This window comes from Vitis riparia, chromosome 1 (assembly GCF_004353265.1).
Source record: "Vitis riparia cultivar Riparia Gloire de Montpellier isolate 1030 chromosome 1, EGFV_Vit.rip_1.0, whole genome shotgun sequence".
In the NCBI taxonomy this organism is placed as follows: domain Eukaryota; kingdom Viridiplantae; phylum Streptophyta; class Magnoliopsida; order Vitales; family Vitaceae; genus Vitis; species Vitis riparia.
The window spans coordinates 2,243,371-2,262,132 of NC_048431.1; the positions used below are offsets into that span (position 1 = coordinate 2,243,371).

Below are 18,762 nucleotides of genomic sequence, written 5' to 3' on the forward strand. Positions count from 1 at the left end.
AAAAATATATATATATACTCAATAAATAAAAAATTAACCATAAAAAATCGTATAACTCTAATGCACAAATATTCAATTATTATTTTTATTAAAAATTTGAATAATTTGTCATGCTTAAGTAGTTATAAAATTATATTTTTCAAAAAAAAATTATTTATTATAATATTTAAATTCTCAAAGCTAGCAAATGTTTTTCCTATTTTCAAAAGAGGAAATAAAAGAATTCAAATTTATTTTAATTTTCAACGAGTATCATATCCAATAAAATCCATAACCTTAAAAAATTTTAAATATTCGTTTTTTTTTTTTATCAAAATTTTAAATAATTTCTCATGCAAAAAAAGCTATAGAATTATATTTTACTAAGAAAAAAAAAGAAAAAAAAAAGATAAGAAGTGGATGATGAATGGATAGACCTTTACAAAGAAGATAAACATTGGGTTTGAAAAACAAGATAAGAGGGTAAAATAATAATTTAGGTTATTTTATATTATCAAATAGGTTTAATGAATCAGAATACCACCTACTTTTAATGAATGCAAATCCGACTCATAAGTTGGATTTGATTTCTGTCGGAATAATTTTTTATTTCATTTCCGTCTTCTTAACATTTATCCAAACATAGGAATAAGGGAGAAAAGGAATGAGATGTCTATTCCCACTCCCTATTCCCGTGTACCAAACACCCCCTTAGGGTTTGTTTGCTAATTGTTTTTTAAAATAATTTTTGAGAATAATTTTTAAAAATTATTTTATAATTTTTGTAAAATAAAAATTTGTTTGAAAACTTAAAATATTTTTAATCTGTTTTTAAATATGTTTTAAAAATAATTTTTATATGAGGTGTTTTATTTTTAATTATTTTATATATTTGTATTTCTTAAAACAATAATAAAAAAAACAAGTGGAAAAAAAATAATTAAAAAATAATTTCAAAAAATATTTTATTTTATATTCTTAATAATATAAAATAAAAATAGTTTTCTATATTTTTTTTAATGGAAAAAAGAAAATCGTGTAAAAAACAATTTCAAAACAGGCACCTAGTCATTTTCCCACAGTAGCGAGAGTACGAGGAGAGATAGATGTGACTTCCAACGTGAACCGCACGGCAAAGCTAGTCGTGTTTGGATCCACAGAAAAATAAAAAAAGCCAAAGGCTTTGGTCTAGGTTTCGTGCTCGCATATCTCCCTCTTTCCGAGGATTTTGGTGGGCAAGATTGCACTGTTTAAATCCTTCGCCGCAGGAATTGGGTGGTGCAAAATTGGCAGCCTACAATATTGCAGTGTTTATTCCACCACCGCACATTGGCCATTTCATGACTCAGCTTCTTACAAACAGAATATACAATATACACTCACGAGTCGTAGTTTTAAGGCCAAAATCCCAATTTTGCTACAATATTTTTTTGGCATGAATAATATTTTATGATAAAAAAATAAATTTTTGCAATGATTTTCATTTTTATGGCAAAAAAAGTTCTTTTATGATGAATTTTTTATTAATGATAAAAAATCATGTTCAGACACATAATATATTTGAGGTAAATACATTTTCATAATATTTTAATATGAATGTTGTATTTGTAATAAAATAAATAAATTTTATCACAATATCAATTTATGGTAAATAATTTTTGTAAAATCTTATGACAAAATTTTATTTATAACTAATAATTTTTACTAGATTATTAATCATTTAACACATACTTCTTTTAATAAACTTATATCTCATACTTTTAAATTCAATATTATAATAAATAAATAATTTTTACATTTATGAATTTAAATTCAAAATAATAAAAAATAAACAATTTTACTATCAATAAATAAACTTTCACTCACCTCTGTTTAATATAATCTGCAACAAAAACTTTCATATAAATATTGTTAACATATATGTTTTGGTTTTACATAGGACAAAACCAAAACATTATAGAAGACAGAACTAAATATAACTATTGAGTTCCCAAAATATTCCATTAACCTAATATTCTATGTTTCCCCACTTTTCGTATCCCTACCCTACCATGAGTCCTCTCGCTCTATCGGGTATCGGGTACCTTCCGTTTTTCCTCACATCTCTATCTATCTTATATAATCTTTATAAACTCATCTCTATCTCATAACTTTTTCCCCTCATGACTTAGAATATTTATAAAAATATTTCCAACAATCTTTCTTATTTTATAAGGAAGTCTAATATTACAATAATATATCAATTTAAAAATATTCTTTATAAAGAATCAATCTATACTAATTAGAAATTTGAGGCACTTCCTAAAAATCTCCGCCATGAACCAAATTCCATGAAGTCAATTCTCAACTTTTGTATACCAATTTGTTGCGGTAGAAACTTTGATGCAAGATCATTAATAAATAATACAAAGATAAAATAATCAACACAAACTGTACATGAGGTTTTAATGTGGTTTGACCAACCATACCTATGTCCACAGATAAAAGAAAATCATTTCACTATACAATAAAAAATATTATAGAGGACAAAACCAAAATATTATAGAGGAAATAACTATATACAACTATTGGATTCTCAAAACATCCCACGTTTTCTCACTCTTCGTATCCCTACCCTACTACGAGCTCTCTCGCTTCACTAAGTACCTCTCGTTCTCTCGTTCTTCCTCATATATCTATCCACCTTGTATAGTTTTTACAGACTCATATCTATTTCATAACTTTTTCCCCTCTTGACCTAAAATATTTATAAAGATATTTACAACAACTTTCCTTATTATATAAGGAAGTCTAATATTACAATTATATCTCAACCTAAAAATATTTTATATAATATTATTTATAAAAAAAACCTATACTAATTAGGAATTTGAAACACTTCCTAACATGAAATCTTAATTGCAATCTTGAGTCTTCCTATCTTCCTATCTGTGTCTGCTTTTGACATTATTGTTGCATAATCACACCTCTCTCTGACTTTTCTTTTTTTTGGTTTTCCTCATTTTTTCTTGACATCCAAACAGATCCTATTGCTTGATTGATTGGTCTCTGTCTTTCTTGTAGGTTGAGTTACATTCCCCGAATAATCTAGACTTTTTATGTGATCATGTTCATCAATCGCAATCCCCATGACTACTATTGGCACTAGCTCAATGCTTAGTTTATCTTTCCCCTGAAATGTTTGACTTAAAATTGCTAATTGTCTATTGAATCCATTTTTGGTGTTTGAATATTCATGAGTGGTTGAGGATTTTGCTTTTTTGCTTTTCACTTAGTATTTAATGATGAACTTCGAATTTGATTCTTGGTTAATGTGTTTTTTGGAGGTATTTGTTTTGCGCAATTTGGAGAAGTAAAAAATTGCAGGTATGATTATGTCTAAAAGTTAATTGATGGTTTAATATGTGTATTTGAAGGTTTGTACCTGCTACCAAATTCTATTTCCTTTGGAATTCTAATTGTATGGGAATAAGCCTTTGCATACTGATTATGGAATTGTGAATTAAGACCATTAAGATCTAAGTCAGTTAAGAATCCAAGATTGCCTATTGATTCTAGTATTTTCCTCTGAAATTTTCACTTTACATTCTTGCCATTTAGATACTTCCAAGGTGTGTAGTTTTGATTATCTTATTGCTATGTTTTGTGAGCTTGTGAAGTACTGAATTTACCTTTTCTAATGATTTTTTAAGGAATGGTAAATTTTACAGCAATATTTTAATCAACTGATTCAACAACTGACAATTGTTTGCCATTGAGTTTTAATGTCCAGTAACCATAGATCTCTTACAGTGAACCACTTTGATCGTCTTGAATATGCATTAAGCTTTTCTAAATTGAGGTGCATATTTGTTGTCTCATATTTGGAAATTTTCTCATCTTCTTTGGACTACTTATAACTCATTATCTAAATTTCAGATATATCAGAAGTTTTAGATTCAATAGAGATTTTGAAAACAAAGGAATTGACCCTCTCCTATTACAATCCCTCCAAAGCCTCTTCCAACCCAAATGGGGGAAACTATCATCTTGAAGATGGCAGAGGTTTGGTGTCCCTTTCGGCTGCTAGGAGCTGTGACAATTTTGAACAATTAAAGCTTGTTAACTCTTTCTAGCTTCTGACTTTGAAAGAGAAAAACCCCATGGTTATTGATGAACCACAGGGACATGAGGAGGTCCCTAATACTCAGCTATATAAGAAACTCCTCCTCTGAACAATGCCAATACATGAATACTTTAATCTTAAACTAAAGTTGCTTATCGTGGGATGATGAATTCAGCGCAGCCACCACATAGACCGAGTACTGGAACTGAATGAACAATACCTGAAAACTATTACTTCCTCTCCCACCTCATTCACCATTCGTGGAGGAGCAAGGCAACCGCGACACAAGGGACATGTGCCATTTCTATGCCCAACCCATCTGTCAAGGCAATCTCTGTGAAACATATGATCACACCTCAACTCTCTTATCTCTTCTCCTTCTTCAATCTTGCACAGGCACACTGCACACTCAGCCACCTCCCTCGACCCCGGCTCGGGTCTGTAGAGCCCTAGTCTTAGTCCCTGATCACCATTTTTCGGCACATTCATATTGTGATGAGAATTAGGAAATAGAGAATGGTGAAGCAAGAAATCCCACGCCCATGTCAAATGAGCGGCGGTTGGAATTATGTAATTGGACGTGATGGAGCGAGGGATGAACTTGGGAAAGAGCTTATAGCAGATGAAGATAAAGAAGCATAGCATCAGAACGGGAAAGAGAGAAAGAGCTGAACTTCTTGGTGGAATGCTCATGTTTGCAGATGATTCCACGAAGAAAACTAGCTTCTAGTATTGAGCTATATATATATTTTCAAATCCTCTCGTAGATATTTTTCTGATGAAGTGACATAGTCCAGACATCTACAGCAATAGAGAGATGTGACTTCCAACGTGGACCGCGTTCCAAAGCTAGATTTACTTGGATCCCCAGAAGTTTTCTGATGAAGTGACATCTCCTAGGGCCAAAGTCCAGTCTTCTACAGCAATAGTAGTTAACATTGGGAAAGAGATGACTTCCAACGTAAACCGTGTTGCAAAGCTCGATTTGCTTGGATCCCCAGAAGAAGTTGAAGCTGCCTCTCATAGATATTTTCTGATGAAGTGACATCTCCTAGGGCCAAAGTCCAGACTTCTACAACAATAGTAGTTAATATTGGGAAAGAGATGACTTCCAACGTAAACCGTGTTGCAAAGCTAGATTTGCTTGGATGAAGTTGAAGGCGCCCAGGACGTCATGTTGGATTGCCAAAAGGAATTGCGTCATGTGTCTATTTCTGATGGGAAGTATCGGGGCCAAATCCCCATTTTTGATAAGATTACTGTCATTTTAAAAATTAATTCTTAAATTATCGTAATGAGAAAAATAATTTCAAATTTGATGTGGTTTTTGCCGATAGAAGGGAATGATATTTATTTTTTTAAATAGTCTATTTAAAAGATGATTTATGATTATTATTTTTAAAAAAAAATCATATTTTCAAATTACTAAAAGTGAGAAATGGTGTTTAGAAGAGACGATGTCCACTAAAAAGTTGAAATCGTCTTTTGAAAAAATAATTTAAAAAAAAAATGTATATATAAAAAATTAAGCAATCAGAAATCGTCTCTTAAAAAGATGATTTCCACAAAAAAAAAAATTAAATAATTGAAAATCGTCTTTTGAAGAGACCATTTTCACAAAAAATAAATAAATAAATAATTTAAGCAATGAAAATGTCTATTGAAGAGATTATTTTTACCACAAAAAAATAAATAAATTAAAGCAATAGGAAATCGTCTCTTCAAGAAACTATTTCCATAAAAAATTAAAAATAAAATAAAATTTAATATATAATATAATATAATTAATTATGATCAAGAAGTGGGAAATTGAGACAAGAAGTGGCTACGCTTAAGTTATGATCAAGGGCTAATGACAGAAGGTAAAAAAGGCTTTTGGAGTGGGAAATTGAGAGGAACAAAGGAAAAAATTGGGAATGAGTTTATGGAATATGCAGGCTTTATGGAAAACCTGTTTGAGAGAGCTTCTCAATTGGAAGTAGATTTTTATTTAATTAATTAATTTTAAATATCACAATTATCCCTTTTTATATAAAAACATTCTTAAAATATAACTCATAAACATAAAATTCAACTACTTTTACTTTATTGGTAATCACTTATGAACTTAGAAACATTCTATTTTTCTAATAAAACGGGTTTCATTGTACATTTTCAAGAACTGATATGGTAAGTTTGATAGGTACCATATTTTTAAAATAATTATTTAATAAATTAATAACAAATTTATTTTTTATAAAATCATTTTTCACATAAACAAAAAAATAGATAAATATTATTTATCTTATAAATAAAAAACAATATCAAACTAAATTAATTTTATTAGTTGTAATTAATTAAATTAATTTAAAGAAAAATTAAAGATTAAGAACAATTAAAATTATTTAACTTATTTTTTTATATATTTTATTCATTTTACAGTGAAATTTTAAGTTAAAGATTAATATTTTTAATCTTAAAATTTATATAATAAAATTAATTTTAAAATTAAACAAAACAAAATTATCTATTTTTTAAATAATTATTTAATAAATTAATAAAAATTTTGTTTTTAAAACTCATTTTTCACATAAAATTAATAGTAGTTTTTTTTTTGTTTTTTTTTTTTAATTTCAAAGTGGAAGAAAAAAAATAATGGATAAATATTATTTGTCTTATATTAAATTTAATATTCTATTTATAAATTAAATTTAGTAAATAAAATTAATTAATTTTATAATATATATTTTTAATAATTGTATTATTGTATAAGTATAATAGGAAATGGAAAAATGGATTTTTAAAGTTTTTTTTCTTTTTTTGGAAAATTATCGGTTGAAGACACAATTTCTAAAGTTTTTATTTTTTTATTTTTTATTTAATAAATTAATAACAATTTTTTAAAACTCAATTTTCACGTAAAATTGATAATAGTTTTTTTTAATTAAATTCCAAAGTGAAAGAAAAAAAAGTATATAAATATTATTTATCTTATATTAAATTTAGTATATTATTTATATATTAAATTTAGTAAATAAAATTAATTAATTTATAATATATATATTTAATAATTGTATTATTGTATAAATAGAATAAAGAATGAAAAAAAGTGGATTTTTAAGGTTTTGTTTTTGTTTTTTTTTTTAAGTGAGAATTTTTCACTTTTGTGCTGGCCACTTTGCTTTTTGCTTTTTTTTTTTAGGATTTATCATGTGAAAATTATCTCTTGAAGAGATGACTTCTGACTTGGTGTTTTTTTGTAAGACGATTACTCACATACATATATATAGTTTTTTTTTTTTTTGGTGGAAATCGTCTCTTTAAAAAACGATTTCTCATTTGGTTTTATTTTTATTTTTATTTTTTTGAAATGGTATCTTGAAGAGACGATTTCTCATTTCTTAATTATTTTTTATTTTTGAAAATCGTCTCTTATTTCTCATTTCATTTATTTCTAATTTGAAATCGTGTCTTGAAAAAATGTTCTTTTTTTTTATATTTTTTTAAAATTGTCTTTTGAATATACGATTTTTCACTTCCAATTTATTTCTTCTTTTTTATTTGGACAAAATTACGTAAATATTTGAAATTATTTTTCCTGTTACGATAATTTAGGAATTATTTTTTAAATTACTCTTATAAAAAAAATCCAATTAAATCCTAGCAAGAGGAATTGAGTGGTGCAAAAATGGCAACCTAAATGGAGAGTATTGCACCACAAGCTCAAATAGTACATAATCATTCACCCGAATTTATCCGGAGTTATATACGACCTTTTAGGTACGTGCAGAGCACAATTGCAGTAATGGCTGAATTTACTAGCACGAAAACCTTGAATTGAGTGATACCAAAAGAAGTTTAAAAGAAAAATTGCTATGATGGAAATTAATACTTCATCTTATTTTATATATTATTATACTTAGATGACATATATCCTAAACCCATTTTTTTTTTAATAAGAATCCCAAATTGTTTCAAACTCATTTTCCCTTAACTTTAAGAATTATTTCATTACGGCTTTCAGTGAAGATAGTTTTTTTTATCCAAGTATGGAGGATTATTAATGAATAATCTAAATTATTATTGTGATTTTATAAATTAAGATCAAATAGGAATGAAAATTTTTAATTTTTAAATTTCACTACTTTGATACGAAGTCAAAGTTTATTTGTTTATGAAACTAAAAATATGTTTGATAATGATTATAAAAAATATTTTTAGTATTTTTAATATTTAAAATTTTTTATTTTTTAAGTATTAAAAGGGTTAAAAACATTTTCGAAAATCATTATTAAATAAACTTTAATAATATTAAAAAAAATCATAATTGGTATGTAATGAACTTAAAAAATCACATACAATGTTTTCCAAAAACTTGGATCAATCAACCTAGGACAGATTCACTAAATTTGAAAGAAAGTACATAATACCTAGACTACACACTACCTACTTCCAAGGGTATTATCAACACCTATAATTACTTTTATATCCACAACGCAATACCTATATGGTCCTTGGTGAACTTGTCAACAATTTGAAAGGATGTGATTAATAGCCAAAATTAAAATATAGACTTTGGAAGTGTTGGGAATTTTGACTTTTTAGCTAAAAAAAATAAACCCATTTTGAAATTAAGCCCCATATATAACACGCCTTATACATGCATTATTCACCACATATGCTTATTAATACTTACTTGAAAAGCTTTGTGAATGAATTAGGAATAACATGTGTTTCAAGGCCAATGTAAAATTCAGAAAGCATGTATAATTGAATCCAAAAATAAAATTGTTAATCTAAATTAATTAGTCTAGCTCACTAACGCAAATGAATCTTTTTGCTGCTACAAAATATATAAAACTTACTAGGATTACATATAAATCTTCAAATAACTTGCACAATATTAGGTTTGGCAATTGTTAGATAGATGAAAGAACCAATTAGGTTTGTATAAATTATTGCTTCTATTTTCTCTTCATTATCGCTCAAGTGTAACTTCTCTTTGAGGGTCATTAGTGTAAACATAGGTTTGCAACTTGTCATTTGAAATTTCTCCAACAAATTTTCAAGATACAAATAAAAAATTCCCTTTTTGATTGCTTTACTTGAATTCCTAGAAAAAAAAAATTACTTCATAAGACCTAAATCAATCATCTCAAATTTCTCATCATTGTGCTCTTAAATTCATTCATCATTCTAGTATTTGTCCTTGATTTGCATCAATCAAATCATCAACATACGATAAAACAATAACAAATCCTTTATTTCCTCCATTCTACACATAAATTAAAGGAGCAAATGTGAAAATGAACATATGCCATGTATGCTCATTATTGCTTCTTTGAAGTTCATATTGCTAAAAATATGAATCACTTTTGTAGTTCTAAGTTCTAGAAGTTTATTTTAGCCCATATAATGACTTTTTAAGCTGTTAAACCTTGTCTTTCTTTTTTTGCAAACATACTCTTATGGTTGTTCCACATATATTTTTTCTTTAATACTCTATTTTGAAAAGTATATTTAAAGTTGGCATATTTGTAACTCTCATTGAGCTTAGGGATGAAAAAAAAAAAAAAAAACATATTAGGTCGAGTCCTTATGAGGATCTGATGCTAATGGGGTGAAGAGGGAGAATGATAAGTGAGGTTGGGGGTATGAAACTTTTTTATAAACTCAAAATAGGGATGGCTTGGGGATAAGAACCTATTCCCCAACCCAACCTTGATTATATATATTTAGGTGAATGTTGCAATAGCAGGTTGAGCCTCAATCATTATAGAGGTAGTATTTCAAAAGGTTGATTGCTAATAATCGAAGGGCCTCATAGCTTAGTCTGTCCATGCATTGAGTGGGTCAATCTTTCTCCTATTAGCAGAAGTCATAACCTTTTGCTAGAAAAAGAGCATAGAGCCTTACGTGATAGAGGGCAAGGTTATTTCTCACGTACCCCTATTATCCCCAAGAAAGTGAGGAAATACCAAAAAACCAATTTAGTTTCCAAAGCTAGTGAGCTTCTAAGCTTTATCTAAACACTTTTTCCTTTTTTGTTACTCCTTTTGATCATTGTTGTTGAATTAGGTTGTTTAACATGTCCCCTTATCCTCTTTTAAGGTTGTTTGTGTAGAACCATATTTGTGCAAGTAAATAAACTAAGTATGTCCAAAATATTTCTCTTCTTTTTTTGAAAACATCAAAATGAGTAAAAAAAAAAAATACTTTAGTAGGAAGAGAAAAAGAAAAATTGAAATGGCCTCAAGGCTTCTAACCACATTAAAACCTTATTTACTTTTATGTGTGGTTTACCTTATTTTGTCTTCTTCTATTAATATGTTTACATTGACGCTTCTGTTGACACAACATTAAGTGGTGTCAAAGCCTTGGTTGCAGTTGTCAGGAAGAGTTTTGGAAGAGCAAAGAAGAATAGAGCACAAAAGATGATTGTAAAAAGGAATTTTGGTTAAGGTGGAGTCAATTAGTCTCTCGTCAAAACATGATACAAAAAATAAGAATCACGGTGCATGAAAAAACTGTGGTTCACAAAGAGAACTGTAGTGCACGAGGATAGCAAGGTGCATAAGGAAATCGTATATCATGGAAAGATGAAAGATTGATTTAGTGGAATTTTATTCAAAGTAGAGATTGTTGTGTAGTGTCTTAAATTACTAATTGGAACATATTCATTTTTGTAGAAGGATATGATATGGAATATCTCCTAAGTTAATATATGATTATAATCAAATTTATGATAGAATAAGAAAAGCAAATAGGAAATTTTTTATCAATATTCTAGGTCATAAAGAGAAAATTTTGAGAGAAATATGTGCTTGTGAGGGCTACAGTGGTGCATAGAGATGTAAGGAAGAGTAAAAGACACCCAATGGAGAAAAACGACTCATCAAGGTATGGCTACGAGGAAGAATGAGGGACATTTGGTGAAGACTTATGGTTCAAGGTGAAGATACCAAGAATGGGAAAAGTTAAATATTTTAGGACCCAATAATTATATTTATTTTTGTCCTATGTAATATTCTCTATCATATAATGACATGTTCTCTTTTATCTACGGAGATAAGTATGATTGGGCAGGCCGTTCAAACCTTGTACATATTTATATGTGATTTGCTTTAACATGCTTTCATTAATTCTTCCAGTGGCATAATAGCACCTATCAACTCGAATCTCACCCATCTAAGCATCATGCAACCATCCTCCTATATATGTCATGTACTCATTATTTTGTTGAAAACCAAGCTCCTACATCATTGCCCAAGGATTCAATGGACGTCCATAGATTTTGAAGCTACTCCTGGATATCCTCGTGAGGTGGAGCATCCCTATGCATCTCCTCAATCAACTACATTGTAGGGTTGTCCCTTCTTATGTTTCCAGGTTTTCTCTCCTTTCCATAAATGGCCGGCCACTCTACTTGGGTAAGTTTGAAAATATCGATGGATATTTTTACACAAATATCAATGAATATTTTTACACAAATATCGATTGAACATAAATGATTCAAAATTAATGGCAATGCTTGGAAAACTTTCAAAAAAATGATAAAGTAAGAAATAATAAACTTATTAAAGTTATTTTGTAAGGTGATATTTGTTTTTTGATTGAATAAAAAAACCCAAAATATTTAGATTTTTCTATTCAACTAAAAATAACCTGTTGACATCATCCAACATAACTAAACTGAACATATTAATAACAAGTTCACTTTAATTATATTTAATGATGTCAATAAGTTAGTTTTAGCTAATAGAAAAGTCAAATATTTTGACTTTTTCTATTCAACCAAAAAACAAACATCATTTAAGTGTAATTGACATAATTAAGATTAAAGATAATACTTACCAAGTTTTTATAAAAAAATTAGCTTAAATTCTTTTAATATATTTATATTCATTTATTTTAAAAAATTTAAAACATCTTTTATTACATTTTAAATTAAAATCAAAATTAATTTATATAAAATATTTTATTTAAATTTTAATTTCTAAAATTTTATTAAAAATACGTGGTAACAACTTTTTTTATTAAGATTAATTTATTTAAATAATTACAAGTATTAATAATTTATCTTATCAAATTAATTTTAATTTATAAAATATTATAACTTCTTTAATTTTTTTTATATTATAGCATTTTTTTTTGGGTAAAATTATATTTTTAATATTATAAAATAAAAACATTTAAAATTAAACAAAATTGAAAGGATAAATATAAAAAAAATAAATTAAGAGTGAAGTGATAATAATTTTTAAAAATAGAATTAATGAGATAAATATGAAAAGTAGTTAAAAATAAAAGGATAATATAAAATAAAATGATAATATAAATTTCAAATGAAAGATAAATTAAAAATAAAAAATAAAAAAACACCGAAAAAAAAAAGGCATCACCAAAAAAACGGTGATTTTTCAGAAAAAGCGGCCATTTTTCAGAAAAATCACTAATAAATTGACGAAAAAATCGGCTGTAAATTACGAAAAAATCTGCGAATTTTTGAGGAGAAAATTTCTCCACGCGCATACTCCTCACTTCCAATTCTTCGACAATATTTTCCTATTTTTTCATCACTGACTTGGGTCTCTACTTGAAAGCTAACCTGAAAGGCTTTCAAAATATATTTTAGCAGACATGTCATAAGGTAGTATAGAGACCTCTTCCTTTCATAGAAAGCCTTCATGTGTTGTAAAATGACGTAACTAATATTCCCACTACAGTGACAGTATGAGGAGAGATTGATGTGACTTCCAACGTGAACCGCATGGCAAAGCTAGACGTGTTTGGATCCACAGAAAAAAAAAATGGTTGAAGCCGAAGACTTTGGTCTAGGTTTCGTGCTTGCATATCTCCCTCTTTCCGAAGATTGTGGTGGGCAAGATTGCAGTGTATATAAATCCTTCGCCTCAGGAATTGGGTGGTGCATAACCATGAAGAATGTTGGACCACAAGCTCAAAAACTACGATCTTTCAACTAAATTTGTCCTCATTTAAGACCTTTCGATGGTAGTTCAGAGGACAATTTTTGACTTATTGTTGAATTTGAGGGCAGGAAGGTGTGAATTTATTAGTTAAAGAAGAAGAAGAAGCTTGAGAGAAAAATGAAAAGAAAATAAACAAATAAACTGTCATCACTGAAGAGTAGAACAAGGAATGGGTATCCATCATCTTTATAGTGTTAGCTACAACAATATGCTAATACAATCATTCACCGAACTTCTAAAGTGGAAATTTTATTTTATATAAAAATTTCCATTTAAAAAAAAAAAAAGAATTGTATCTAAACAAATACTAATGGTCTAATTTGAAATATTTTCAATCATTTTTCTGTATTTTCAAATATTTCTTAAAAAATGATTTTTATCAATAATTTATATAATTATTTTTTAAAACAATCCAAAAACACAATAAAAAATAATTAAAATATTTTATTTTTAAAAATAACTCCAAAAAAAGTCTAAATATTTTGTTTCATTTGTTTTTATTTCTTAATATTTAACTATAAGTAAACATCCATGTGGCATAGAAGTATATCAAACATTATATCATACATCAATGTGATGACGTGATAGAGTTGAAATCAAGTGGATAGTTTCCCAAACAAGACTTCATTTTTCCTCGATTTTTTGTTTTTTAAGTATAAGAAGAAACCATGATCCTAAAATTTACCCAAGCAACAGTGTAATAGACAAATATCGATTCAATATAAATGATTCAAAATTAATGAAAATGCTTAAAAAACTTTCAAAAAATGATAAAGTAAGAAATAATAAACTTATTAAAGTTATTTTGTAAGGTGGTGTTTGTTTTTTGGTTGAATAAAAAAAACCAAAATATTTAGATTTTTCTATTCAACTAAAAGTAACCTGTTGACATCATCCAACATAACTAAACTGAACCTATTAATAATAAGTTCATTTTAATTATATTGAATGATGTCGACAAGTTAGTTTTAACTTAATAGAAAAAGTCAAATATCAGTAAAAAAAAATAAACATCATCTAAGTGTAATTGACATAATTAAGATTAAAGATAATACTTATCAAATTTTTATAAAAAAATTAGCTTAATTCTTTTAATATATTTATATTCATTTATTTAAAAAATTTTAAAATACTTTTATTAAAACATCTTTTATTACATTTTAAATGAAAAATTAAATTAATTTATATAAAATATTTTATTGGAATTTGAATTTCTAAAATTTTATTAAAAATGTGTGGTAACAACTTTTTTTTATTAAGATTAATTTATTTAAATAATTAAAAGTATTAATAATTTATCTTATCAAATTAATTTTAATTTATAAAATATTATAACTTCCTTAATTTTTTTGGGTAAAATTATATTTTTAGTATTTTAAAATAAAAACATTTAAAATTAAACGAAATTGAAAGGATAAATATAAAAAATAAATTTAAGAGTGAAGTGATAATAATTTTTAAAAATAGAATTAATAAGATAAATATGAAAAGTAGTTAAAAATAAAAGGATAATATAAAATAAAATGAAAATATAAATTTAAAATGAAAGATAAATTAAAAATAAAAAAAAACACCGGCAAAAAATGGCATCACAAAAAAAACAGCAAATTTTCAGAAAAATAGGAAAAATCGCTGGTAAATAGCGAAAAAATGTGCGAATTGTTTTAGGAAAAAATTCCTCTGCGCGGATACTCCCCAGTTCGACGATATTTTCCTATTTTTCATCACTGACTTGGGTCTCTCCTTGAAAGCTAACCTAAAAGGCTTTCAAAATCTATTTTAGCAGACATTTCATAAGGTAGTATAGAGAGCTCTTCCTCTCACAGAAAGCCTTCATGTGTTGTAAAATGACGTAACTAATAGTCCCACTACAGTGACAGTATGAGGAGAGATTGATGTGACTTCCAACGTGAACCGCATGGCAAAGCTAGACGTATTTGGATCCACAGAAAAAAAAAAAAAAAAAAAAAAAAAAAAATTTGGTTAAAGCCGAAGACTTTGGTCTAGGTTTCGTCGTACATCTCCCTCTTTCCGAAGATTGTGGTGGGCAAGATTGCAGTGTATATAAATCCTTCGCCGCGGGAATTGGGTGGTGCATAACCATGGAGAATGTTGGACCACAAGCTCAAAAACTACGATCTTTCAACTAAATTTGTACTCATTTAAGACCTTTCGATGGTAGTTCAGAGGACAATTTTTGACTTATTGTTGAATTTGGGGGCAGGAAGGTGGGAATTTATTAGTTAAAGAAGAAGAAGAAGAAGCTTGAGAGAAAAGTAAAAAGAAAAAAGACAAATAAACTGTTATCACCGAAGAATAGAACAAGGAATGGGTATCCATCATCTTTTTAGTGTTAGCTACGACAATATGCTAATACAATCATTCACCGCAATTCTAAAGTGGAAATTTTATTTGTATAAATTATTTTATTTTATATTAAAATTTCTATTAAAAAAAAGAAAGTAAGAATTGTATCTAAACAAATACTAATGGTCTCTATGGAGGAATTTGAAATATTTTCAATCATTTTTCAGTATTTTCAAATATTTCTTAAAAAATGATTTTTTATCAAGTGTTTTGTTCAATTTGTTTTTATTTCTTAATATTTAACTATAAGTAAACATCCATGTGGCATAGACGTATATCAAACATTATAGCATACATCAGTGTGATGACGTGATATAGTTGAAATCAAGTGGATGGTTTCCCAAACAAGACTTCATTTTTCCTCAATTTTTTGTTTTTTAGTATAAGAAGAAACCATGATCCTAAAATTTATCTACAAAAGCAATATTGTAATAGACAATTAATTATTCTCCCAGAAAAAGTTACTAGTTAATTTTATTCCACCACCACACATTGACTATGTGACATCCTTACATCGGATAAGGGGAAAATTTTTTCTTAATCCTGTAAATACGTTTTAAAGCCGTGAAGAGCCTTTTGAATCTAAAGCGGACAATATCTACACGGTTCGGAGCAAATCGTTACAAAGTCCCTTGTGTCTGCATAGGAGGGTGTTTATGACATTCCACTTTAAAAGAAAAGTTCGTAACGTTTGCTTTATTTTAAAGCCGGGTATGTTAGGCTATGTCATGATTCTGCTCCTTTAAAAAAAAAGCCTATAACAAGGCGCTTATTTTCAGACAGAATCTACAGACTACAATATACTCATTAGTAGTATTTTTAAGGCCAAAGGGATTTATAAGAAACCCCTCTTTGGACAATGCCAATACAGGACTACTTCAATATTACACTAAAGTTGCTTATCGTGGGGATGATGAATTCAGCGCTGCCTCCACATGGAACGATTACTGGAACTGAATGAACAAAAGTTGAAAATGATCACTTCCTCTCTCAACTCATTCACCATTAATTCTTGGAGGGGCAAGGCAACTTCGACGCAAGGACATGTTCCATTTCTATGTCCAACCCATGTCTCAACTTTCTTAGCCATTTTTCTGATGAAGTGTGACACATCTCCTAGGGCATCAGTCCAAACTTCTACAGCAATAGTAATAAGGGAGAATTGTGTTTTGGTCCTCCAACCACCCATATTTAAGCCCAAGACCCAAACAAAGTATGAAATTTAAGATAAAGGATATTGTCTTTCATTAATTCCTAAAATACCCTTATCCCTTATATGCCTAAGTGTGAATTTTAATTTTTTTTGTGTTTTTTTCCTTTTCTATTCCTTATTAAATATTACTCATATCTAACTTTTTTTTTTTCCTTTTTATTCCAATATATATTTCTATTTTATGTCAAATAAAAAGCAATAATATTTTTTTATTTTTCATTTTTAAAGATATTGAATCTTTTTGCTCTTATTAAAAGCAATGATAAAAATTTTGAGATTTTTCATTCAAATATTTTTTATCTTTTTGTATTTATCTTTTAGTTTAATTTTAAATTTATATTACCCTTTCATCTATATTTTTCTCTTATTTTTAATATTTTCTACATTAACCATATTTTAAAAAAATTTAAAATTAAATATCACTTCGCTTTATTATATATATAGCTTCTTAATTTTTAATGTTTTTATTTTAAAATTTTTAAAAAGATAAATTTGTTGAAAAAAAATAACTAAGATATGAAGTTCTAATATTATATTAATAATTTTTCTTATCTAGATAGATTAATGTAAAGTATTTTGACCCACAACAAGAAAATTGTCAATACAATTTTTTAGTTAAACTTTAAAAATTAAGTTTCAAATAAAATATATTATATAAAATTTTATCTAAAAATTATTGAAAGCGGTATTTAGTTTTTTTATTTATTGACTTTCAAACTTATCTAATTTTTTACTTGAAAGGTAATAGAACATGTTTACAAAAAAAAATTAGTTTTTTATTTTTTAAATAAATGAGTATAAATATATTAAAAGAATTAAAGATAATCTAAGTAAAAATTTTGATAAATATGATTATAATTTTAAATATAGATTCATTTGGATAAAATTTCACCAAAAAAAAAAAAAATAGTGAAAAGAAAGAACATTGCTAAAACTACAAAAACAAAATATGCAATTAAAAAATTTTGATGATGAAATTTAAAAATAAAATTCAAAACAATTCTTGGGTGAGAGAATTTGAGTGGGGAAAAATCTTTGAGTGAAAAAAAATAGGAAAGTTTTTCAAAATCACTTGAAATCCATAACAAAAAGTAATCTTGTATACCCTTGTACAATTAATAAATTTGTCTTGTACAGTTAGTGTAATACCCTTGTACAATAACTCAAATAACTCAAAATTTTATTTCTTATGTGTTAATTTTTGTAGGGAATGTCTTAATGAAATAGTTTGGTAAAAAAAAGAAAAAAAAAACTATCAATAATCGTCTTAATATCAAATTCAAGTTGTTTAAAAATCGTACAAAACCTATAAAGGGCCTTATACACCCTTGTACACTTAACACATTTTCCTTGTACAATTAGTGTAATACCCTTGTACAATGACACAAATTTCATATTTGTCATAACTTAAACGTATTTTCAAAAAGAGACAATATAGAAAATAACAATAAATAAAAATAAAAACTAGAAAAATATTTTAAAACCGAACTCAAATGTAATCTATATAATTTTTGGTTATTTGTTTTCATCTAAAACAAGTAAATATACCTTTCAACCCCTTTTATATAAAATAAATAAATCTCTACAATGTATTGATATAATCCACTTCTAAAATTAGGTCATATGAAAACATTTTAATTGAGTACTTAAAATAAAAACTCTCTATCCATTATCATTTTAATCGAGTACTTAAAATAAAAACTTTCAATCCATCCACTTTCTTTATTTTTCTTTTTCTTATTTTAATAAATTTTCAATTAATTCAAATCATTAAAAAAAAATCCTTAATAAACAAATTTGTAGCATTTCATATAACTTATTACTAAAAGTCATGTTCAAAAAGTTATTAAAATGAGGAAGGAAGAAGATTAAAAAAAAAATTGAACTTTTTATTTTATAATAGTAAAAAAAAACTTTAAAATACTTTTTAGTATAAAAAAAATTAAAATAGTGAATATATTTATTTTAAATGGTATTTTAATCATTAAATTATTTACTTCTAAAATATAAGCTATAAAAATAAATGTAAAAGATAATTTTTATTTATTTAAATTAATATTTTTTTTAGAAAATATTTTCCAAAATAGTCTTTGAATCGTTAATATAATTTTTGTTTATTTATAATTTAA

General features: G+C 26.8%; 1 protein-coding gene across 1 annotated transcript; it reads right to left on the minus strand.

The window, feature by feature from the left end:
• Nucleotides 1-3,891: 3,891 nt before the first annotated feature.
• On the minus strand, nt 3,892-4,778 carry LOC117924043 (RING-H2 finger protein ATL51-like). The gene has a single exon (XM_034842596.1). It carries the CDS (start codon nt 4,775-4,777, stop codon nt 4,256-4,258), a length of 522 nt encoding a protein of 173 aa, XP_034698487.1. The 5' UTR covers nt 4,778; the 3' UTR covers nt 3,892-4,255.
• Between the last annotated feature and the right edge of the window lie 13,984 nt (nt 4,779-18,762).